The 26471-nt window shown below is 37.9% G+C and overlaps 1 protein-coding gene across 4 annotated transcripts; it reads right to left on the minus strand.

The window, feature by feature from the left end:
- Window positions 1–25991, minus strand: Saxo6 (stabilizer of axonemal microtubules 6). Of its 4 annotated transcripts, none has more exons than XM_090328117.1 (15): window positions 25659–25991; window positions 24192–24306; window positions 20446–20823; window positions 19280–19410; window positions 16867–17031; window positions 15580–15683; window positions 15401–15500; window positions 10970–10999; window positions 10478–10653; window positions 8932–9231; window positions 7928–8043; window positions 7731–7834; window positions 4688–4925; window positions 2619–2675; window positions 1–772 (listed from the first exon to the last, which is right to left on the minus strand). In XM_090328117.1, exons 1-15 carry the CDS (start codon window positions 25674–25676, stop codon window positions 660–662), a joined length of 2145 nt encoding a protein of 714 aa, XP_090184243.1. In that variant the 5' UTR covers window positions 25677–25991; the 3' UTR covers window positions 1–659. The 4 variants fall into 4 exon arrangements, with proteins under 4 accessions (XP_090184243.1, XP_090184238.1, XP_090184252.1 ...); XM_090328112.1 differs by having other exon boundaries at window positions 2619–2678; window positions 25659–25990; XM_090328126.1 differs by lacking the exon at window positions 10970–10999 and having other exon boundaries at window positions 2619–2678; window positions 25659–25989.
- Between the last annotated feature and the right edge of the window lie 480 nt (window positions 25992–26471).

A 26471-nucleotide genomic window follows, 5' to 3' on the forward strand; every position in this document is an offset into this window, starting at 1 on the left:
CATACTTGATCATTTTTATTTCAAAATGTCTACAAAGTTTTAATTCTACATTCAAAATCCAGACATTATTTAAATATAAGCCAAACTTACTATACAAATAGAATACACACAAAGATCAAAAATATACATATTTTCTCAGTAAACTGTTACATAAATAAGAAAAATATATACAGCTGGTATCTTCAAAGTACAATTATCGTTAACACTGCAACCATACACAGAAGGGGAGAACAAAAAGTAAAGCAAAAGCTCAAAATAAAAACAAATCATTTTATGGTATCTTTAATTGTGAAACATAGGGCCAATACTCCACACATGAATTTCAATTTTTACTTCACTTCCTCTCTTTAGAGTCATCTCTGAATAGGTAAAATGCATAATTCTACCAGTTACCTTTGAGACTAATCCAAAGACAGAATATGTGAAGAACTATTTAATCTATACCTTTGGATTTGGGGATAAATATAAAAAGAATTCGTTTGAAGTCAAATTTGTATAAGCCTGTGTTAAGACTTTCAGATAAAATGACTACTGAAAAGAAATTTTTAAAATGGATGTTGGAAATGTCAGAAGAAAACTGACACAAAAACTCTTAACATAGTGAACAAGAAAGAAAAATTATCCAAGAGTTTTCTTAGAGAAAAAGAAGTCAACTAGGTTTATGTTTTGCCCCAGAAACTCTCATTCCTCTTTTGTGCTCGTGCCAATGTTTGAAAAGCCCGGAGACTAGAAGCCATGGAGCGAGCAGAAATCTCAGACAATCTATCTTCATCTGTAATGAAAAGAACCCCCAAATTATATTCAGTGCAAAAACATCTACTTAATAAACATTGCATCTAATAAACATTGCAATATCAATGTTACATCAGAAAAAAGAGCAATCTATTAAATGGAAAATTTTAACATCTTTGTGATATGATAACTCATGGCCATTTCCCAAGTTTACCGTATATAGATATCAAACATTTCAACATTGAGATTTTTTTCCTTCCTGAAATCCTATGTCATTTACTAAATGCAGCCTATGATTTCAGCATTTCTTGGAAACAATTCATCATGATAATGACTTGTCCTAGTTTCAAAAGCACAGCTATTCAGGGTGAAACAGTTTCTAAATGTTTTTAAAATGCTGGACTCAAGCAGCGTGCTGGTGGCTCACATCTGTAATCCTAGTGACTCAGGAGGCTGAGACCTGAGCATAGCTGTTCAAAGCCAGCCCAGATAGGACTCTTTATTTCCAGTTAACCACCAAAAAGCCAGAAGGGGAGCTGTGACTCAAATGGTAGACCTGTGAGCAAGAAAGCACAGGAACAGCACCCAGGCCCAAGATCCAGGACTGGAAAAGAACCAAACCAAAACAAAACAACAACAAAAAAAAACAGGAGGCGTGTAGAGTCTGAAGGTGTAACTCCTCTGAATGACTAAGAAACCATTGAACAAAATGAATACCAGGAGTGGGAAAGAGGAAAAGGAGAAAGAGTGAACAAATGTAGTCGTTCTAGTTAAAGTATATTATGTACAAGCTGAACTAGGTAACTTGAGGGTATGGATGGGATAAGGAAAGATGGGAAAGAATAATGGAAGGGGGTAACACTGGATCAATATGCATTATACTCGTAAAATGCTTTGCTAAATGAAAATTCTTTTGTACAACTACCTGAAGGTAATAAAAATATAAATTAAATGTAAAAAGATGCATTGTACTTATAACCTCACTTGAGAAATTGAAACCCCTTTGTACAACTACTTAAAAAATAATGAAAGGTTAAAAAATGGTTTAACTTTTAATATATTCATGGAATAATCTTACTAAATATGGAAATCATGTCTGACTTTAACATGCTACCTTTGTTATTAATCGCCTCATTCTGGATATACAATCTATTATAAGATTATTTGTAAACATTGTTCTTCTGTTTAAAAGAACTGGATTAAAAGCTGTCTGACATTTTGTATTTTAAAACATAACTATTTTACTTCTAGTTCACTAATCACTGAGGAAAAAGTCCCACAATGAGTAAAGGACAAAAACACATATGTAAACTTCTAACACAGGAAGTATTAAAACCAAATTTATTTCCCATATTTCCCTAATTCAAGATAAGCTCAGTACTTTTTAGGATAAATTAATACAGTAATTTTGATTGTGACATCAAGAATTCAAAATTCCTCCTGCTGCTTTTAGAAGCAAATTTGTCAGGAGCAAAACTACACAGAAGGAAAAACTGCATTTCCCTAGTTTTATGATGATTTTTGAGGACAGAGCTGCAGAGGCATTAAAAACAAAAAACAAGGATGTACTGTGAAGGCAAATTCCTGAGCCCGGGGAAGACAAGTAGAAGTGGAACACCGGCTCTGCTGACACAAGACAAAGAGGAGGCGAGACGACAGGCAGTCTCCTGTCATGTTCACCCTAGAAACGGTTCTTCACATGGGTCCCACATTACTCATTTGTAAAATGGGGATAATTTTACCCCTTCACAAAGTCTTGAGGATATAATGAAGAAACACCCATGGAAGTCTTCTTTATAAGGTGTTAATCAAATGTAAGATCATAAATCTAATATAAATAATCAATAATAGAATCTCATCTTTAACGTATGTGACTATTGAAATACCTTGATCATGAAAGGCTTCATGTGGAGATAACTGGAAATTGTTCATCCTGGCTTTTCCTACTTAAAAACAAAAAGGAAGAAGAAGATATCTTTCAGAGTCACCAAACACCATGTATTACTTGTATGGCTTGAATGTCTGACCCTCCAAAACTCATGGTGAGACTGAATTGCCAATGAGATGGCATTAGGAGACCATGAGGGCTCTGCATTCAAGGGTGGACTAATGCTACTGCCAAATAGCGGGGTTACTCCTTCTCCTTGCCCTTTTGCCAAGAGATGACAACAAGAGTGTCCCCACTAACCCTCCCATCTTGCATTTTCCAGCCCCCAGAACCAAGGACCAAGAAATGTCTGTCCATTATCAATTACCTACTCTCAAAGTCTTCTGGAATAGCAGCACAAAACACTAAGATAAGCACAATAAATTTCCTGAAGGTAATCAGTCAGAAATTTATTTTATAAGTTGATGAAAAATACCAACTAGCCATTCAATGGTATTTAATGGACTTAGCAAATACATACTCTTCAAATAACCTAGGATTCATTTCAACAATATTGCTCTCACTGTAAAGAAATGTACAATTCTTTGACAAGTGACAGATTTGAATAAACACATCTGTAAAAATGACAAATCCACAGAACAAAGGAAAAACCAACAAAATCTTGGAAAGCAAGAGACAAACGGAAGAAGGAACTTGTAACTGCACCTAAGCAAGCCGAATTCTTCAGATGAGGAAGAAGAGGCAACCAATTTGTGCTCCTAATGGCTTGGGATTTGGATTGAATCTCAGTTCAAGTTGTTAAGTTTAAATGAACCAGAAAACTGATTAAAAACCTTTTTAGAAAGCAGACCACCAGATTCATCTTGAAATTTACCTAGCAGGGTAAATGCCTTCTCCTTGCAAAGAGGAACAGAAGTTTGTCTCTCAAAGCTCATCACAGCCACTGTGGCTCAAGGACCAGGTTTGCCTGACAACAAAAAAATATCATATCCCAAGTGGGGGTGGAGGGTGTTTCCTATCCATATATGTACATATGTGTATACAAATATATATGTATAGGTATGTACATATATTCATGTAATATTCAATATGTGTGTATATTATTTATATATATAAAACTCTTCACACTGAAAGTACCTGCAACTTTTTAAAACGAAGAGGTTGAAGATAAAATTGGCAAGGCTTTCAAATTCAAAAAGTGAGACACAGGACTGCCAGAAAAGAATAGAAAATGGAGACAAAATTACTATTTAAGATAATTTCTACTGGGCACTGATATCTTATAAACGTAACTAGTCAGAAGGCTCAGATCTGAGGATCCTGGTTCAAAGCCAGTTGAGCAGAGGAGCCTGTGAGACTCATCTCCAATTAACCAGCAAAAAGCTGGTTCACAGGGTACAATTGCCAGCCTTGAGCAAAAAAGCCAAGTGAAAACATGAAGCCCTTGAGTTCAAATAACTCCCTCTCCCCCCCCCAACACTCACTCTCTCTCTCTCTCTCTCTCTCTCTCTCTCTCTCTCTCTCTCTCTCTCTAATATTCCAGATTGAAAGGTCTTCAGAATACCAGTAAAATGGACCTAATTCAAGACACATCACCACAAATAATCAGTACAGTGAGTATTAAAAGACCCTAAAGGCTGCCAAAAATCATCACTACATACAAGAGATGCAGACTAGAAACAGGACCACCCTTCTCAGCAATAACAACAGAAGTCAGAAAACCGCAGTGGGTGCCTTATAAAAGCATTTCTGTCTTAAATTTTATACCCGAGCCAACAGAAGACAATGTCCAGAGACTTTTTCAATTAGCATGTCTAGAGAAGAGATGATACTGCCTTCTAGAGGGTTCCCTTTATGTGAGTGACATTTCACACTTTGTAAGAGTGAACTTACCCGTAGCAGCCACAACCCAGTGTCCCAAAGTCAAGGTTTTTTTTTCTATTTTAAAACCCAACATATTAACTTTAAAATAAACCCATATAACCATTTACTCATACTTGTAGTGTTTTACCAATCAGGATAAAACTTTTATCTTTAAAAACAAAAACTTAAAATCAAAATTATTACCATTATGCTGAAATTCTGGATGTCTCAGAGACCCCTGAATGCGACGAGAAGGGTGCCAAGAGGAGGGAGCCTGTAGTAGAGAAGGCGACTGTCCAGGAATGTTTGCTGAATATTCTGGAATGTTTGAAACGGGAAGAGTTGCCTCAGCCAATTCTGAATCTTCCCGCAAAGGCAGGGGGTCAACTGTTTTGATACCAGCAGTGGGAGAAGTTAGTCGAGATTTAGCGTGACTTCCTTTCTAAATGACAAAGAAAGAAAGAAAAAAAGAAAAGATACGTATGTCTGTGGAAGAAACCAAAGATCCAAATGTAAAACCACCACCAATGTAATAGAAGAAAATATGAGGAAAGGTTATCTAACCACCAGAGGATGGAGGGCTTAATAAGAATAAAAATTAATATAAATAGCTTGGGCTATATGAGAAAGCAAAAATGCATATTGCGATGATAAATGTGGGGGAAATACACAAGTTATGTAGCATAATGAATTATTGTCATGTTACATTAAGTATTTTATAAGTAGCAAGAAAAAGTAAACCTAATTAACAATAAGCAATTCATACATATACCAAAAGAGCAAAAATATGCCATACCATGAATATTCAAATACTATAAAAGTAAATCTTTCAATGAACAAATGATAAAAATTTTTTTTAAAGTAATAATAGCCAAAGCTGACAAGGATATATGAAAACTACCACTCTCCAGAGACTTCTTGGAAACACAGTTTTTTTCAGGGGCTCTAGCAAAACAGCAAAACCATACAATACTTAGGGAAGATGGACACAGAAAGAGCCAATAGTATGAACAAAAGTGTGGATGAATTTCTTTCTAGTATGTTTCCAAAAATAGAAAAATTATGAAGAATAGAAATCTGAGGTTCCAATAATAATATGAAATTTCAATAGTCTAAGGTTTCAGTAATAATAATAATAATATCTGGTTAAAAATGATAGCACAGATTGCATATTGTGTTACATTAAAAATAAGTAATATTTATATAGAATATAGAAATATATTCACTATATGGGGCTGAGATGAAACTATACCATAATACTCAGTGATGAATAACTAATACTAATTAATACCTATTAAGAAAATTAAATACTTATAGATAAATAAAGAATGTAAATAATACTGGCAATTACAAACTCTCTGTAACCCTAATCCTTGATCAATACCGGCTAACTTCAATTATTTAGCTAACCACTGGGAATCAAACCTAGAGCCTCTAATGTACTAGTCAAGTATTCCACCACTGAGACTCGCTCCTAGCTCTATACCTAACTTTACCACTCATCTCCACAGGTATCCCACTTCTAACAAATTCTTACATCTATAAGCACTTTCCATTCACTGACTGCTGTCACCGTTTACACTGTACTTTATATTCTCAGGTACTACTGTCCCTCTCCAACTCAATTGCTACAGCCAATCATTACAATCCCTTCTCTGCAGATACGTCAACATCCTAACTTCTTTTCACCCCTTTGCCTTCTTCTCTTGACAAGACACCACAAAATTCAATTTAATCTAACATTCCTTTTGTCCTGTGCATTTGCAACCAAATATGCCAGAAGAAACACATACAAAGCACCCTGTTTATCATCAGATCTGTGGCTGCTAACCTAAATATCCCCTTAATACTGTTCTGTATGATTTCACATTCCCTTGACTCACATTCCTTCCACGCTCTGACAAGACTGTTTTATGCCTCTCCTTAAACTTGCAGTATTTTTTCTCAGCCTCATTATCAGCAATTTTGGTATTATCAACTATTTTTCATCCATCACTAAGTTACACAATCAGAAGAGACTGTTCTTCTTGTTGTAACAATGAAGAGACTGTCAGCAGCCCTGATACCAACCCTTCCTCTCTCGACTGGATCCTCAAAAGCCCTTCCTCCTACTCAATCCCACCTTTCTAACAACTTCTATCACAATTAGCTCATCAGCTTTTCAAACTACTCTGTTAAATCAAATTAAACTTTCATTATTGCAGTTAAATGGCAACTCTCCTCAGCACACCAACTGGTATATTTATAATCTCTTCCATCCTGGTCTCACTTCTTGAAACTACTACTTCATTACTCTGCTTGCCTTTTCAGAGAAAGCTCTGGGAAACACGATGACAGACTGTCTCCAATTCTTCTCCTCTCATATTCCTTGAATCAATTTTACAGTTAGGATTTTACAAGGTTAACATGGTCTTCCAAAATTGCTAAGTCCGATAATCAATTCTTCCTTGAATATCAGGAGCACTGAAATTTCCTTGTCCTTACCATCTCCAGGACACCAGGCTATTGTTTGTCCATCTTGTGGCCAACTCCTTTTCTTTTTTCAGTTACTCTTCAGTGTCCTAATACCAAAAGCTTGGAGCTCAGATGTGTGTATACCTACTCTTCTCTGTCCATATCCACTACCTTGATGATCTCCTTCTCTCTACAACTTCAAATATCTGTGCCATTTATATGATAAAGTGCCTCAAACCTCTGCAGCCCAACTTCTCTACACTCCAAGTACACAGTGTCAATTTCCTATTCAATACGTCTATTTACATAACTTATAAGCTATTCAAATTTAATACATTCTAGAGAGATCTTGAAGCCTGGTGTTTCCTGATGGATGTTTTCCTCAGTCTTCCCAATTTCAGTAAAATGGCAACTCCAATTCTTACTGCTCTGCCCCCCAAATCCTGACCCATCCTTGACTTTTCTTTCTCTGACTCCGTATCTTATCCATCAGCAAATCAAATGACCTTTTCTTAAGCTACCAATATGATCCAAACTGCCATCATTTCTTGCCTGATATAAGAACTGACCCAACTGATTTTATGTAGCTACTCAACACAGTGGCTAAAAAGACTAGAAAATAACTTTGCCAAACCATACCACCCTTCTGTCCTTCCAAGCCTTCCCATCTTATTGAGAATAACATTGAGTTTCTGCTTTGGCCTACAAAACGCTATGTGATATAGCACACCATTATATCTCTGACCTCATCATACACTAGTCTGTGTTTTAGTCACATGACCTTAGTATTTACCTTAGTAAAAACATTTTTTGATGTTTCTAAGCCATCTTGAGAGAACATTCTTTTCCTCTGCTCTGGAGGTTTGCCTTTAGAGGGAGATACTAAAACAGCCCCGCCTAGGAAATGGAAGAGAAGTAGATTTCAATGAAACTAAATGATCATGTAGAAAAAGCAGGTTATGAAGGAACTGCACACGGTTTGCCTATTACCAACAGCTGGAGTGGTAAGATCATGGTGAGTCCTTTGGATCCCGCCTAGCTCTCTCAGCTTTGGAGTGGGAAGCCTGCCTCCTTTGCCTGATGACGATGCATAAGAAATATCCGACCTGCAAGCAGAAACAATCTGTTAGGAAGCATTTACTTAAGAAAATATCAAAACTTCTTTGCCATCATTTCCATATAAAAATTTATAAAAGGCTGATGTATATCTATGCTTATTTGGTTATTTGAAATAGGATAGGGAAGGGGGGAAAACAAGATGAGGGGTGGAGGTGGGGGGAGGGAAATGGGGACCAAGACATGAGAAAGGGTATCAATGTTTATAAAGTAATGCACCTTCTATCTAATAAAGATAATGTAACCCTTCTATTAATTACAATTAAAAATATGAAAAAAGAATAAATTTGTTTGAAAAAAATTATAAAAGGTGGCCATTTTGTCAGCAATAACACGGCTAAGTCCTTTCATTAAATCAGAGGCCAAGTCCCACATCAGCCAGCAACATCCATGAACGAATAAAGGCAACAGACTACACACACATTACTAACTATGACGAACCATGCCCCAACAACGTACACATAAAACAGCAAGAATTAGCAATTCCTTCAAACCACTTTTAAAAATATAATGTCCTTTTTGTTTTTTTATCAAAATAAACCGTCTTACACTAACCATCAGCGTTTTCCTTATACAGAGTCATTCTTCCAGACACATTTGCAAATCTAGCAAATCGCAACTACAGAGCACAAATTAAAATAATCAACCTCCTTCCCCAAGTTGCCCAGTTTAAATGATGAATTAGCACTGGCAGTTCCAATATTTGAGTCAAATTACAGACATCTACTATAAAGCAGGACTGACTTAATGACAATAAAATGAAATCTGCTGTTAGTCATCAAACTAAAAGTGTAAACCACTGTTCTTAGTGACAAAACAAAATATATGTTAGTCACATAACATAATGCACCATGAACTGGGAAATTTAAAACTCTGACCCTTCTTTTATCTTGTCTGCCTGAGATTTCTCATGTGCATCCAACTTCTCTAGTTCTCCCATGCAAGTCTGCTTGTCCCTTCCCTGCTCCTCTTCCTCTTCTCTGCTGAGCTGTTTCTGTCCGTCTTCACTGGTGTTCTCTGCATCCCAAGCCAGCTGTCTGCTAACAGGTAGGGTGGGAACATGGGACATGTCCAGATTCTCTGTGGCATTGTGCTGGGGCAGTTCTTCCGAGATACCTCTTTTTTCTTCTGGCTTTGTAGGGGAATGTTTCTGTAATGTTTTATGGCATGTTGGATCTCTGCATGGCAAAGTAAATTTCATTTTTAATGTAAGCAATTAAGAATTTTATATACTAGTTTTAATGAGTTCATAATTTCCTTCAACTATTCACAACTACATGCTACCTACAGATATTGATGGAATGAGGAAAGAAATCTAATTCAAAGTTCATTTTGTAGTAGAATGAATGAGTTGGCTTCTGAGTTTCTGTTCAAATCCCTCCCTCCTACCTTCAAATGTTTCTAACTGCATCTCTGGGTACAAAAGTCACACTTAGCCCCTGGAACCTCACATGACATAACTTGTTCAATTGGTGCTTATTTAAAAGCTCAAGTGGATTTAGGAGCAAATATTATTCAAGTTGTTTACTTTAGCACTACTGACATATGAACCCCCAAATCCATTAATGAATAATAATGAATATGTAGTAATAATAGCTTTTAGTCTCCAAATTTTTAAATTTTTCTTTGTGGCTCATGGGGCTTGAACTCTGGGCCTGGGCACTGTCCCTGAGCTCTTCAGCTCAAAGCTACCAACCTACCCTTGAGCTACAGCCCCACTTCCCATTTTCTAGGGGTTAATTGGAGGGAGATAAGAGTCTCATGTTCTTTAGTGCCTAGGCTGGCTTTGAACAATGATCCTCAGATCTCAGCCTCCTGAGTAGCTAGGATTACAGGTGTGAGCGACCTCACCCAGCTTATTTTCCAACTTTTAGTTGTCTTTTGTGTAAACTTGTGATTTCTTTTTTGTAAACTTGTGATGTCTTTTTATATGTCATATAATCTTTTTTAAACTTTTTTGGCAATTTAGGAGTTTGATATAGGGTCAGGTTCTTAGACCATATCCATAACTACTTTTTTTAAATAAAGCTTTATTCTTTAAATAGGGCCTCGCATTTTTGTTCAGGCTAGCCTCACAGTCATCCTTTATATCAACAGGCTCCTACAAGAACACCATCACCACCATCACACAGTTACACATTATGTGTAATTGGATATAGACATGAACCATCATACCTGGCCTTACTTTAAAACCATTCTTACTCTTTGATTGTTTCAAAGAAAGCCAGTCTTCCAGATTAATTATATGTTATTTATACATAAATATATAAGTGCACGTAGCTTTGTCACAGAAAATAAAACCAAAATAATGAAATAAATGGCTGGCATATTTCCATTTGACTAGAAGACAAATTCTGGTACCACTCTAAGATTCCCACATAAGCTATAGCACACTTTTTTCACCATTTCAAGAAAATATCTTACCTGGCAAGGTCTAATGCTCTGATGTTATTACTAATGGTTCCTTCTGAACTTGTAGTTGAAGAGACATCCCAACAGTAGTTATTATCAGACAGAATCTGATTCAGATGATCCCGAGAAAAATGTGTTCCCTGAACCCGTTTCCTATAAAACTCAGCCTTTTCTCGCAGTTCTTTCACCTATGCAGAAGTCAGACATTACCTCTTATTATTATGGTTCCTTTGTAGATGTCATCATGTAGCTTATCAAAGACATTGCACAAACACAGCCAGAAACCAAGGAAAAAGGAAGGCAAAAGTAGCCACATACAGCCATCAATCTATGCACAGACAAGCAGGAATTAAAACAATAAGCTAAAGCATAATGCAGTTATATTTCATTTGGAATCAGCAGGCAAGGGGAAAATTGTAGCAGACACCTAGTTTTTAGTCCAACTGAAATTACACAAGTATTATACGCATTATTACAGTTTTTAAAAACTCAAAAGCAACCAACCTCTGCATACCACATGGCATTTAGAGAACCCTGAGGGAGGAATACAGAAACACACTTAATGACAGGTTAATGCCATAACTGAATGTTAATGGGAATCAATGTGATGCTGTACCCTATTATTTTACTTCCTAAGTATATATCAAATTTGTCCATCAATACTTTTTGTATTTTTTAAACATACAATTCAATAACCAAGATACCTTCAAACATCTTGAGAGTCAACCACATTCCTGCATGTCTGGAGTGCTGGCAGGACAGGTAACACAACTGCTGTTCCTATTTCCCCACCTCTAGGACTAGTATTTGCATGCCAGAAGCCTCAACCTTTACCCAGAGGCTGCTTTTACTATAGAAGCCCTATCAAGAGAACTGTGAGATACTCCCAGATATGTCACACTCCCTTGGAATCAGCAAAACCTAACATTTCCAAAAATGTTCTAAATATATAATTTAAAAGAGAATAATTATCATATATTCAACATATTGAATATATGTTTTAAATGTTCTACTAAACTATTGAACTATAGGGTAATATGAATTCCCCAATATGCAAATCATACGGTTTCATATAAAAGAGAGCCTTTATATTCATCTGAAGCCCATATTTTATGTATCATACTGCCACCTGTTGGTTTCTCTAAATAAATTCTTTTTTTTTTTTCTTTGCCAGTCCTGGGCTTGAGCTCAGGGCTTGAGCATTGTCCTTGGACTTTCTTAAGGCTAGAGCTCCACCACTTGAGCCTCAGCACCATTTCCGGCTTTTTTCTGTGTACGTGGTACCGAGGAATCAAACCCCGGTCTTCGTGCATGCTAGGCAAGCATGCTACCACTAGGCCAAACTCCCGGCCCCTCTAAATACAATTCTTATTTGTTGCTTTACCCTTTTATTCTGACTAAAATCTTTATAAAATGTATAATTTATTTCTTTGTTTATAAAGAAATTTTGTTTATTTTATTGTAATGTATAGTGTGGTTTCAGTTATATTCGCCAGATAGAAGGTGCATTACTTCTCACACATTGATACCGCGTCTCATGTTTTTGTACCCATTTCCCTCCCCCAGCCCCCTCTAATTTCTTCACAACGATAAACTGAACATTTAAGAGATCAGGATAGTGCTGCTTGAATTGCTTTTTGTTTTACTTTAAAAAAATACATCCTCAGCAACAAGGTAATACATGGATTGAAAATGTTACAGCTCTAGGGAAAAGAAAAGGCAGCACCTACATATTGTATAAGAAACCAAGAAATCTCATCAATATTACTGTTTAACACGCCAAACCTGAAAAGCAAAATCCTATAGAATAATTTGAAATACTAAGTTTTCTTTTTTTAGTTGTAAAAAATTTGGCTAGGGTCATTTCTATAGACTCCTGTACTTTACAGAAAATCATTTGTGGTTTTTGCTTTAACAGGTAGAAGTGAAACACATGTGTTAAACTTGCTGAACCTCTACCCAAAGCACTGTGCATGCACAGGAACCTTGCTATAATATGCTTTCCATTCTCCACACTATTATTTCTAGTGAATGTCCATAAATGTTCCACAAATGTGCCATTCCACCACTAAAGAAAGCCCACATGCCTCCCCCTCACATCCTCCTTTATGTTTTCATTATTAGCTGCGGCATTAACCTGTGAGAACTCTTTAAGATGAGGGAAAAAACGCACTTATGCATTTTAGCATTGATTCCATTATCATCCTGAGTCTGGACTAAACAAAGGCCTGAGTTAGACCGCTGGCAACTAGAGATGAGCAGGAAACTACTTTGCACTCAAGGAGCTTACAGTCTAAGAGGAAGAGTCAATTTGTACCTAGATTATTATGCAATATTTAGTCTATGGCACAATAAACAAAAGAAAGATTCAAAAAGGTGTCTAACTAGTATTATCCTATAGATAAGGAAGAATGGAAAAGAGCAGAGGAGGCTATATTCTCTTGAGAGCACCACTGTGTTTGACCAGTAAGAGAATGGACAAATGGATCCCCTATATATGCATAGGGATTCCATTTAGAACCACTTAAATTAAGAAAAGATGATGAAATACTTGACAGAAATTCTGTATGACTTTATTCAGTAGTTCTATTTGCTAACAATAAGTTAAATAGTTCTCAGAAATCTATAAATAATTCAGTGCTGATGCTATGTTTTTACAAATGCAAACTTTTAAGCTTCTATATGTCTTAAACAAGATGAAAGTTAAGGAGGCTGACATCTTCCAAGGTGTCATACTTAGAAAAATCAATAGTGTAGATTCAAAATCAACTCCCATAACCAAAGGCCAGAGTCACTTATTCCTATCCTTTTGGATAGGAACAAACCAGCTTAGATACTTCTGGGCTAAGTAACGCCCTCACACTGTATATCAGCTATGAGTTATTTTTCCTTTCATTATTGCATTACTTTTCCCAAGCTAAGAATTCAACTAAGAAGGGAGAGTGATGGAGGCAAGTCTGATCAAAATACATGGTTATACATATATGGACATGTCAAAATAAAATCCCTTTGTACAACTAAAAACAGTGGGGAAATCATTTTAAAAATGCAAATGAGTCATTTACAATGTATGTGCAGAACGATCCAACTCAGAAGTCACCTGATACCTAGTCCTTACTAATTACAGGGGTTGGTTCTCAAATGTAGAACTTGACATAAAGTCTTGTCTATCCTGTTCCAATGGGCGAAGACCCATTAGAATAAAATGGCTTAAATGATAAAGAGCTAATATATTAAAGCAGAAGGGAAATTTAACAGACTTGGTAATTATTCTGAGGATAGGGATTCAATTATTGCAATAAAAGTCAGCAGACTATTAGTTAAAACAACTTTTAAGTACTTTATAAGGCTGCACTGCAAGAGGTCCTATTACAGAGACAAAAACTACACAACCATGTGACAAAGCCAATCACACAAATGCTAAGTGCTTGCAACTGAAGATACAATAAACGACTTGTCTTTAAACAGATTGAGTACAATATTCAAGTTATTATTATTAAGAAAATTAACATAAGGAAAAGGGTAACAATGTTCTAAAAGAAATGTATCATTTATCTTATTTAATCTATGAACCTTTTGTACATCACCTTTACAATGAAAATTTAAGAAAAGAAAGCTAACATGATACAAAGAGTGAATTTGACTTTTGGAAATTAGATATGTGAAATGATTCTCATGATAAAGTCAGTGAGGTTAAAAATACATGCTAGGAACAACAGGTTTATCTTGTGTGATTGTTGTTCATAATGTACTGTTTTCTTCTCTTTTGTTTCCCTTTTGGTTAATCTCATATTGTTACTGTATCTAACTTCATTACCTGGTATATTGTATATACCTTTATTTGATGATTTGAAGTAGGGAAGGGAAGGGGAAAACAAGATAATTGGTAGGAGGTAGGAGGAGGGTAATGGGGACAAAAACATAAGAAGGGGTATCAATGTGTGGGAAGTAATGCACCTACTACCTGGCAAATGTAACTGTAACCCCTCTACACATTATCCTGATAATAAAATTAAAAAATTTTTCCATACATTAAAAAAATACATGCTAGGATATTGACTATGCCTCTTCCTCCAGTGTGTAATGGGAAATGATAGAGTATCTTATATTTAGGCACCTCATTAACAGGGCACAATAGAAGGCTCACCTTTCAATCATACTAGCCCTCTCTATCCATTAAATGCTTAGATGTGAGACCTAACTGCCAACTCATTTTCATTTAAAGAAGTCTCAGAGACTGAGAGAATCTTTCAAAAAATAAAGACCTTCTCATGACTTGGACCTAGCAAAATGCCTATCAGTGTCCACGCTTATTTGTTGGCCATCCAGGCCCTCAATGAACAAAATCTGTTCTGTCTGCATCCCAGGACTTTGTCCTGATCCCATAGAACTCCCCAGGCACAGAGCTCTTGCCAAGATCTAAGATGCTCATAAACAACTCAAGAGTTTCAGTTGACGCAATTCTTTTTCTGTCATGAGCCTCTGATGCTCAAATTTTGAACTTGAATTCACCAGGGTAAACAGATCAAGGTGGGCCCAGATAAAATCTGGGACAGCTGCAGCTTTGTCTCTTGCTCTGCCTCTGCTGCCTTTGAGAACACATCGTTTTATTTTGAAAATTAATCTCCAGGTGAGACTGAAGGCTTGGATGTCACAGGAATCAAATCTACAATGCTACAGAGTTCTATAAATTTAGTTTATTCAAATAATCAGATGTTCAATGGTAAAAATAAAAAACGCTCTTTAATGTTCTAGTAATAAATATTAATCTCTAAAGAGCCCATTGGATAAAAACAGCAAGAATGTTGAAAAAAAGAATATCAAAATACAGATTAGTTCCTGATACTCTTGGGGCTATTACTGTATGACATTATTTCTAAGTTGTGAATGAAACTCACTGTAAAGGCTGAAAGAAATGTGAAAACTCAGATTTACCTGATTTGGCATGTTTTCCTTCATACGTGTCCAAGTTCCAGCTTTATATAAATACTGAGCCGGGCTGAGAAATTTTGCTCTGTATTCAGAATTCACCTTCCTAACAGAGATAAAACAGAAGTAAAGATTTCAGTACACTGACTACCTAGCACTATGCTGTGTTTCAGGTGAACACATACCCAAGCCTTTGATGCCTCCAGGGAGTGGCAGTCTTTTTAGGCTTGTCGGAGTCTTTTGATGCCATCTCTGCTTCTAATGTTACAGGATCGTCCATTTTATTATTCTAAAATGGAAATCATTTAAGCTTTTATGCTTAAAATATAATATACATTAAAGGGAGAAACTAAGATCTTACAAAGGCAGGCTTGGATATGACATGACACTTCTGTGTTTTAGAGGCAAACTTTAAAGATAACAGAAATCACAGCAAATCAACAACTACGCTTTGAAACCAGTGTATCTGGTAAGTATAGGATATAGCTTCATTTTCGAACAACAATAAAGAGTTTAAGTCCTTTACTAGGGAAGAAAAACTTTAAAAATATAATCTAAACAAAAATATTACCACATATTGAACAGTATTTGTAGATGTGCCCTTGTTATTTATAAAATTACATTTCATATAGGATAGGAAATGGGGAAAAACAAGATGAGGGGCAAGGGTGGAGAGGGAAAATGGGGACCAAGACATGAGAGAGGGTATCAATGTTTCTGAAGTAAAGCACCTTCTATCTGGTGAATATAATGTAACCCTTCTATTAATCACAATAAAAATATATGAAAAAATTACATTTCATGTATAGTTCTGATTACGTTGCTATTTACTGAACAAATACTTTGTCTGCCAAGAATGTCACAGTTCAAAAAATTTTATGTATGTAATCTTACTTTTAGTCAAATAATCTGTACTTTTAGAAACCATACAGTATCATGTATGAACATCACAGGAAACTCAAAACTAGTATTTATACTTCACCTTCTATAATTTACAATAATTTTTAAAAGGTCATAATTTTACACAGATATTAGTTGTATACACTGAGGTAAATGATGTGAATTATATAAGCTATATTTTTCTTATTAAAGCTTTGTTTAAAAGCATATATAGTACATGTATGTGTGTTTAACTTTGATTAAATTTCTATCATTTCTTTTACACCCAGAGCTTACATTACTGTAAGACCAATCATCTGATATCAGACATAGAAGACTTATGTACATATTTTAAGTACCCACCACACTAAGGGATGATTTTACTCATAATCATTTGTAATCATTCCCCACTAGCCTCGGTGTGTTTGTTACCCTGTGGTCTGAGCACCCACCCAGTACTCCACTCCTAACAAATATTCAAGGAATGTCTACACGCAATGAACAAATAAACTAATGAATTCATGAACTAGCAACAAAATCATAGCAGGCAGTGAGAAAAATGTGTTTAGTCTGAAATCATGGGGATTTTGTACCTTCTTTTCAGGGGATCCTGTTTCAAGATTTCTGTTTTCTTCTAAATCATTTAATTTTGATTCTTTCACTGGAGATAAACCCTTGAAATTTCTTTTGTATTCACTTTCATGGACAACTGGGGTACCTTTGAGTTGTGGCATAAATTTGCTTTTATTGTAGAAAACCTTCAAACAAAAGTTGGGGGATTTAGGTCAGATGATATAAAAGTTAGGTCAACTACTATTAAAAAACATATATAATAAACTATACGATACAAAAGGCAGAATTATATATGATTATAATTTCATTTCACATGTCTAATTTCCAAAAATCAAATTTCTATACTTTTTACATTTTAAAGGTACAACAACTATAATCAAAATAGTATTCAAGTCAAAATAATAAACCATATTTGTATCCTATATTTATTCCTCAGGTTTCCCTAGTTCTTCTTCTCTCAATTCAGTACTGGAATAGGTTAAAGTAGATATATTTCAATAATAGAATGTAGACGTTAACATTACTAAGCTCCTATGTTAGCTCCAGTTTTCTGCTTTGACATGAACTATCTTCATGCAAAAACAGGAAATCTTCGATACTTGGAATAACTGACATGTTCAATCTGTAATTTTTCTTCTTCTTTTCTTATTTTTAGCTTCCTCATTTCACACTATTTCTATTTAGTATTTCACAAAATGGCTCTATTTTGTGGTATATTGCCATAGGCTACAAGAAAAGCAAGTAGGAGAAGGAGCTCAAGGAAAGTGTACGATGTTGACGCTCTATAACAGTGAATAGAACCCCTTTGTGCTGATCCAATCCAAACAATATATCTCTTTTAGTACAATATACTGTTCTCACTCCTTTCTGTTCTCACTCCTACTGTTTCTCTTCCTTTTAGAGGGCAGGTGTCTGATGAAATAGAGCTGAGCTACTCCGTTACAGGTTTCCCACCAACAGGAAGTGTCACTGCTTGTCACAGAGCTCTTTAAGCATACTCTGAAAAGGATATTGAACTTCAAGGATTTGAACTTACAAAGAGCATTTGCTTCCAAAAGAAAAGCTTTGAAACCCACACTAATGAAGGCAATAAAATTACTAGCAAAGATATCACTAGTGATTTTATATTGTACTTCTGATTTAATAAAAATAAAATTCTGTACAATGTTTTTGCTGACATGTAAATCTGTCAATAGGGCTTTGATTTGAATCAGCTCTCGCTGACAGGCACAAACACTGTACAAAACATGGAATAATCGCAAATAATAAATACTAATTTTTCAGGTACACTTATGATCAAGAACAGATCCATGAGGCAGCAAAAGAAGTTCTGAAGCTGGTTGCCAGTGGCTTATGCCTGTAATCCTACCTATTCAAGAGTCTAAGATCTGAGGGTAACAGTTGAAAGCCAGCCTGAACAGGAAAGTCTATGAAACCCTTTATTTCCAATTAACCACCTGAAACTGGAAGTGGCACTGTGGCTCAAAGTGGTAGAGCATTAGTCTTGAACAAAAGGAGCTCAGGGACAGCACCTAGGCCCTGAATCCAAGTCCTATGACAACAAAAAAAAGTATGATACTATTTACTAGATTAAAAGAGAACATATCCTATGGGATTATCATAAGGAAACTCACTTGCACTAATATTTGCTAATAAAAATAGAAAAAAAAAGAAACGAGTACATATTACTTTGTTACTTCAGGTTACTAAAATGCTGTATAGGTTTCAATAGCAAACAAAACTGCCACAATTTAGAAGGATTGATGGTGTTACTATCCTTATATAAGGTGATTGACATTTCTGTCTTGCTGAATCTGATTTTCCTCCTGGTTTGTAGAGTTATTAAAATATACAAGTGGATTAAGTGCCTGAGAAAATAAATGTGAACTTGAGTGACAAGGTATGTGTGTCTATTTGTAAAAATACAAAAGAAGAAGAAAAACAAGACTGAGTTGCCACAGGCTCCTGGGAGATTGAAAATTAAGGCCTTTCATACTTAGGCCCAGAACCATAGTTAACAATAAAGGAGCATTCAGAGCCTAGGAGCTGTCTAGAGGACAGAAGACATGCAAAAATGTTAGTCAAGGAAACACAACATTTTAGAATAAAACCATTTAATGATTTTTTTAATAAAAGATCTTTTGGGCATGCAACAACTTACCAGTTCCCCAAGTTTTCATTACCCTGTCCCATATCTAGTGTATGTCATGGATCTGGCCACAGTGATCATCAGTAGCCTAGGACAGTATAATATTACTACTATAAATCATAGGTAAGGGGATGATTGTAGCAACAGACTCATTCTTAGTTTTCTAGAACCTACCACCAGGCCTACTGAAGCACTAGATTTCTTTCAGCCCTTAGTTCTAGGCAAATCTACATTACTACGTCAGATGTGGATACTTAGAAATGTATTACCATCCATCAAACTACCTGATTGGCCGCAAACACTGGAGTCGTCACTTTAGAGGTTTTCCAAACAAACTCTCTTTGATACTCAGAATTTCTCAAGGCATTATGAGAAGGAGCAACAGTCAACCCAGCTTTCTTACGGAGAAGTCTGTCTACCTGTTAGAGGGAGGATAAAAAAAAAATACTCAAAGCCATTAGAGATTTCTACTCAAACTTTTGTTTCAAATTGGGCTAAACAAAAACAAAAACAAATCAAGAAAACATATAACATGACTCTACCTTCCTAATAAATGTTAAATTTAGGTGCTGTTGTACAGCAAATTTACTTCAACTTCTGAATTATCTTTTTTAAAACTCAGTAATGTTGTCAAGTGACTATCATGCATCCCAAAATAAGATAATATCTCTCAGCTTCTTGCTACCCATTATTCATAATTAAATGTATTATTAAAACCTCACAGCACCCGCCTCCATGTCTACACCTTGTATCTGTGGCTCTCCCACCCCTGCCCTCCACACACATCACCTTCCTTGAGCGCCCCGGGTCCCCTGGCTTTCTCAACAAGCCACAGAAGCTCCTCTGGCACTCTCAAATGCCTCTCCTGAGTTCCCGTCTGTGGGAGAAGTGACAGTGGGAAGGTGAGCACTGGACTGAAGGTGTAAATGTGGGAGGCACACTGCCTCAGTGGCCCCTGCTTATGTGCTCGTGGGGATCTGCCACAAGCCAGCAGTGACACAAGAGAACAGAAGTGCACACCCTTTAAGAGTCAGCCAGCACCCTCCTTTCTTTTGCATTTTTATCAAATGAGCTGCTGTTTTGTTTTCTCCCTGGTATATAACAAGAAACTGAAATGGGAACAAATGGGAAGAAGTCAGCTCAGCACCTCTGCCAGAAGCAGCAGCCTGCTCCCCTTCTGTCTGAACTCGATCTCTCCCTTGGGATTCATGTGCTGAATGAAATCCAGAGGCAGCCTGCCCACCGGATAAAGGCATGTGTTAGTACAACCAGAACAAAACATTAAGAACAGCATCACTCACAATAACTGAAGTCAACAGTCTCCTATCAACTATCCCACAGATGATGACAAGAAAAGCACCGAGGGGAAAAAATAAATGAAAATTGTTATTGAAATGAGGATGAAACTGATAAAGAATTATATGCTTTTGAAAAGAACCAGAGAATACACCTACCCCATTTTCTACATTTTCTGAACGAAGCTTAGCAGAATTGTCCAGTTCCACAGTCTTATTTGGGGGGATGTGGTTTGTTATTATATCTTCATTCTTTTCCACCACATCTGGAGCACCCCCAGCTCTAGAGTCTGCAGAATGTGATCTGGTTCTCTTGGGAACCCTGGTGGCCTCTAATGAGGGAACTCTTTCTTGGTTCACAATTTCCTTTTGTTCTGCCTCTTTGGAGTTTGGTGATCCCAGGGCTTCAGGTTCTGGTGATGTAACTGCATGGTTCTCTGAGACTGCTCCATTCCACTCAAGAGACTTAGAAATCTGTGGATCATGGTAGGGGACTCTTCTTTTTGAAATAAAACTTGGCTCTTTCGTGATCCCTACAAAACACATAATATATAAAAACAACAGCTGTTAAAGCTACTAAGGTAACTTTTAATAATCCCTATAAATGGGAGAAATAAAGTTTGGTTATGTACACACAACTTCCTCCCGATTATAGAATTTTAAAACTAAGTAACAGAAAACTAAGCATTTTCCAAAATTCGGTAATCTTGCTTTTAAGAAGTGCTAAAAGTTTGGCCATAACAAAAAATTTAAAATTGGGGTCACAATGTTCTAGTTATTCTCTTCACATAAGTCACTGGAATAGCAACTGGAGGGCAAACCAGGAGGACATGTTGCCTCGTTTCTAATTACTTTCCTGTGCTACTTAACAGAACAATGGCCCTGGTCTGTCAAAATTTGGAACTTGTCACAATGTTTCCCTTATGCACAGCAGACCAAGATAAGAAAGAAGGAGATGTCATTATGCTAGATCTTGGTTTTACTTTTGCCTTGATTTCCTGAGAATGAAAATGAATGAACCCTTTTAACAAGAGCTAAGATACAATTTCTCTATATTTCTGTTGGGCAAGCAAATACCCAAACACTTAACCTTCCACTGAGGTAAGAGGAGCTCCGCAAATGACTGGCACTGAGCTCATGCCCTAGTTTGGAGCCATTCTTTAAATAGGCTGTGACAGGGTAAGGAAGGAAGATTAAGACCAGAACAGAAGGGCAGGAAAAGTGGACAGAAATGAGGCATAAGGTAAAACCCTAGCCTCTCTCTCACGTATGCTCTGATGATGGATCTCAAGATTCCTATCCTTACTCTAGACCAGTGGCTTCTTATTGGTATACAAATGACTATGGTACCCAGAAATAAACTCCATAAGTGCCCTAGCTTGATGCTGAGCCTGAGAGCTGCTTCTGCCATCTGCAAGTCCACAACCCTTTCATAACTGCCTACGCCCACCATGCAAAACAACAGACATGCCTCTCAGCCACCCCAGAGATACACCACCCACCATGTCACAAAATCTCAGAGACCATTCAAGAAAGCCCAATTCCCGAGGGAGACAATTTGATAGGAAAACAAAGACAGCCCCGAAGTAACAAGGAATGCCATCTTACTTCGTACGGCTTCATAGCCTTTCTGTTCATCTTATATTCAAATTCAAGGGTTAGAACATAAAATGAGCATATGCACATTAACTGTGAGTCAAAGGTTTGTCTCACAAAAAATAAACTTAAGTTGGTTGGTTTGTTTGCCAAGAGATAATAGATTGACTATTACATGATGAACATTTTTAGTCAACTGAATAAACATTTTGAGTCAACTAAATAAACAAAGTTGGTAACTCAAAGTTTTTATAAAAAATGTGTAAAAGTTAAACAAAATCTCATATCCCAGAAAATATAACTGTTGAAACGAATAGGAAAATTAAACGTCTATTTTCAAATGATTGGGGAAGGGGATATCAGAATTTTCTGACAACTTTCCCACTCTCCGTGCTAGGGGCTGAACTCAGCCTCGCCCTGCCTGTGTCAGGCAAGCACTCTACTCTTCAGCTACCTCATCCTCAACACTCTGAATTCTTTTAGGCAATATGAAAACAAAAAATTTGAAGATTGCTGCCACAAGTTTCTGTTTTAACACAGGGTTGGTAAGCGAGTGAAAAGAAGGAAAAAAATTCTCAAGTGCTCTGCCCTCTGGCTCAACAAATCCCTAGGATAAGAATACACTATGTTAAGAGAATATACAGACACTCTGGGGTAAAACTGCTGCTGTGCTATGTTAAGTTTCCACCTTGTTTCCGAGCCTCCTGGAGTTCTCACTCTACCCTTTTCCCTGCCCTTGACAGTGCTTCCTTACATCTTTCCTTCCTCTAAATGTATCCTTCAAACCAGCATGGCTCTCATGGCCTCCCTTTAACCACCGTCCTCTCAATGCTATGGGTCCATCTATGAACTATGTGATTAATCACAGTTCAGTGTTGCTCTCTAGGGTTTTTTTGTGGGCTATCCACACTTAAGGATTTAGCACTTCTTTTTTTCCAGTCCTGGGGCTTGAACTCAGGGCCTGGGCACTCATTGTCCTTGGGCTTTCTCAAAGCTAATGCTCTACCACTTAAGCCACAGAACCACTTCCAGCTCTTTCTGTATATGTGGTATTGAGGAATCAAACCCAGGGCTTTATGCATGTTAGGCAAGCACTGTACCACAAGGCCACGCTCTTGGCCCAAGATTTAGCATTCTTAATCAAATAACTGCAGAGGAGTGTTTCCAGCACCCTGTCTGAGAAGCAGGGACACCCAAATTGCCCTAGGCTAAACATCTGGATGCTGCAAAGGAATCCAAAAGAGCCACTAACTCCAGCCTACTCCTCCCTGGTTCCAAAACTTAATCCTGGAAACCTTGCCTTAATTTACTAACTTCTGAGGTTTGTCTTTTCCTGGCTTCAAACATCTAACATCCGTATCAGTCACTCTCATACACATCACTTACAGGGAATCACAGGTTGATCTGGTGCTCTAGGCCCCATCTCAGCTCATTCCTCCAGAGATTCTGTTCTGTGGGCTTCCTAGGTCTCCCATAGGAAAACAAGTTCTGTTCACCCAAGGTCACAGAGCTATTGTAGTTTCAAACTCAGATTTATTCATTCATTCAAAAATGAGTTTAGCTAAGACTTTTATGAATTGACAATATTCTAGAGAGGGGAAACTAAGCCAATTAAACAAGCAGCTACAGTAGTCCGTCTTTCTTATGCACCAGGGCTCTAAATTCCTGGGCTATGCAGAGGAGGCAGAACAGCATGACCTCTGACTTATGGGCTCTCAACAAAACGGACCTGATTTCAAATCATGATTACTGATTGTGGACTTGGAGCAAACTACTTTTAAGCTTCCATTCCTCAAGACTCTGAGTGTCCTTTTCCCCAAGCTTGTCTCCTTTTAACTTTCAGATCCCAGATCAAGTGTCATCAGTTCAGAAAAGCCTCTCCTGACCATTCAGTCTAAAGTGGGTTCCCATATGGGACAGTGAAGGGACAGGGGTAAATTTGTTCAAAATATACTGTGTGTGTATGGAAATATCATAACAATAGCCCTCATATTACAAAAGTATATTCACTCAAAAATAAATAATCAATATGGGTGTTCCCTCATGTTCCCCTCTCCTGAATGTCCTCTATCACACTTACCTATTTTCTATTTTAAAATCTCCTTGTCAAGTTATCACTTCCTATACTTAAGGGTCTTTATCTGGTTCAGGAATACAACCCTAGCAACTGGGAATATTCTGGAACCACAGTATACACTCAATAAACATACTGAATGAATAGCCAACTGGATTTTAAATAAATCACTTTGTAAATATAGCCTAAGTCTTACTCAAATTATAATGGCTATTCATTTGCTTAACTTACCTATTTGATCTGATCTAAGTCCGGCCAATGGGTACCTTCGTGCCACAGAAGGATTATAAGACTCTGATAAATATGACTTTTTCCACAGGAAGTTTCTCTGGTATTCACTCAGCCCCTGTAACACAAAGTATAGTCTAAACACAGTGCGATTAATGAAGGTTTGTTTTAAAGCCGGCACCAGTAAAAATAACTTCTGAATCTCCAAAGAGAGTTGCGAGATCCTAAGACTGGTAATTAAATGCAGATGAGTGCCTTAATCATAGCTAATGTTTACCCAGACCTCTGCTAAGCAGTTCAGGTGTTTTATCCCTTAATCCTGACAACCACTTGAGACAGATGCAAGCACAAAACTGGAGCTCAGAGAGTCTACCCTTCTGCTGATAGTTGGAATCCTTCCTTAGATTCCAAAGCATGAGCTCACATGAGAACTTGGGTCCTTCTCATTACAGATTCATCATACACAGTATTATGCATTATGCCAGCCCCTTTATTATTTTAATAAAGTCAACCAAAGACACCTCTCCTTCCTATTCTGGATAAGAAACCCTTAAAAGTCAGAGGTGGACCAGGCACTGGTGGTGGCTAGTGCTTGTAATCCTCACTCTTCAGGAAGCTGAGATCTGAAGATCCCTGTTCAAAGAAAGCCAGAGAGAATGGGAAAAGTCCACGAGGCTCTTGTTTTTTTCCCCCAGGCATGGGGCTTGAACTCTGGGCCTGGGCACTGTCCCTAAGCTCTTCAGCTCAAACAATGCTAGTGCTCTACCACGCTGAGCCACAGCACCACTTCCAAGTCCAGGAGACTCTTATTTCCAATTATTTAGCAAAAAGCCAGAAGTGGAGCTGTGGCTCAAGTGGTAGAACACCACCAGCCTTGTTTGAAAAAGCTAAGAAACAACACTCAGACTCTGAGTTTTAGACCAGGGTGCCAGAAAAGAAGGACAACAACAACAGCAATCATAATACTTGGGAATCTCTAAGACACTGCGTTCACCTCTTTGGTGCTAGAAACTACCAGCTACCTGGAACTTCTAACAACATAACCACGACTCTGAAGGGGGAAAAAAACGTATATCACACTAAGGCCCATTTCCCAAAGCCTTTTAAGGGCGTGCACTTTATATAGAGATTTCCTTCTTGAATATTTGTTAAACACGTCTTTTGAAATATGATGCAAAATTCAGTGTTTCTGTGCCCCCCTCCCCATCAATCTCACCGGCAGCTGCCTCTCGAAGTCTAGGGGCCTTGGAAGTGAGGCCCCCGGACGACTCCCTCACCCCAGGCACCGATGCTAGCAGCGGGAGACAGACTGGGGGGGTGGAGGTGGAGAGGAGGTGAGGGGGTGGGGGAGGACGGCCTCTGCGGGCCCGGGTGCGGTGCGCACGGACCAGCCAGCCTCCCGCGCCCCGCACCCGCAGCCCCGATGCTTGCCAAGGCGCCCCCTCACAGACTCACAGACCCCAGCCTCACCTTGAAGCGAACCGGCATGTTGCCCAGAGTAAAAGACCCTCGCCGCTCCGACAGTTAACCGGATGAAAAGCCCCAAAGGGGGCGGGGTGACAACAGTCGGTTCCCAAGCAAAAGCCTGGGCCTGGCGTCCCCGACTACGCGCCGGCGCACTCCGCGCCTCACGCCTTGAGCTCTGTCATTCTGCTTGTCCCCGCCCAGTCTTGAGCCGAACGACCAATAGGACCTCTCAGAGCTGCCGGCTGGCCTTATGATTCAACCAATCATAAGGGGCCTACAGGGAACCACCCGCTCCCGTGCCAAATCCGCGGGGCTAATAGAGATGGCGGGTCGACGGCTGGCCAATGAGGCTCCCGGAACGGGGGTGGGCGTGGCCCCGCGGGAGCTTCGTCCTGGGGTTAAACCTCCAGTCCCAGACCGCGTCTCGGCGCAACAATGGCTCTGCGGGCTGGGGGGGTTCAGGGCCCAGTACGTTGGCGCCATAAAACATGAACAAACGCTTTCTTCATCCCAACATGCGCTGCAGATCAGAATGTTTTTACTGAAAGGAAAAATGTTCGAGTCTATAGGGCTGAAAATCAGCAACCCCACAGCCACATTGCATTACTGTGATACCAAAGGGATATAAAATAAATAAACATAACAAAAAATAAACACAACAGGCAAGTTAACATTGTATTGAAATTCGAGAAAAAAAAAAGCACTCTATCAACTTCTGGAACACCTCTAAAAATAAAATGCACACAACACATGTTGATTAGGAAACATTTATTGGAGCACAGATATTTCAAACCTTGAACTTTGTTTCTCCTCTCC

Source organism: Megascapheus bottae, chromosome 2, assembly GCF_031878675.1.
Source record: "Megascapheus bottae isolate mThoBot1 chromosome 2, mThoBot2.hap1, whole genome shotgun sequence".
NCBI lineage: Eukaryota > Metazoa > Chordata > Mammalia > Rodentia > Geomyidae > Megascapheus > Megascapheus bottae.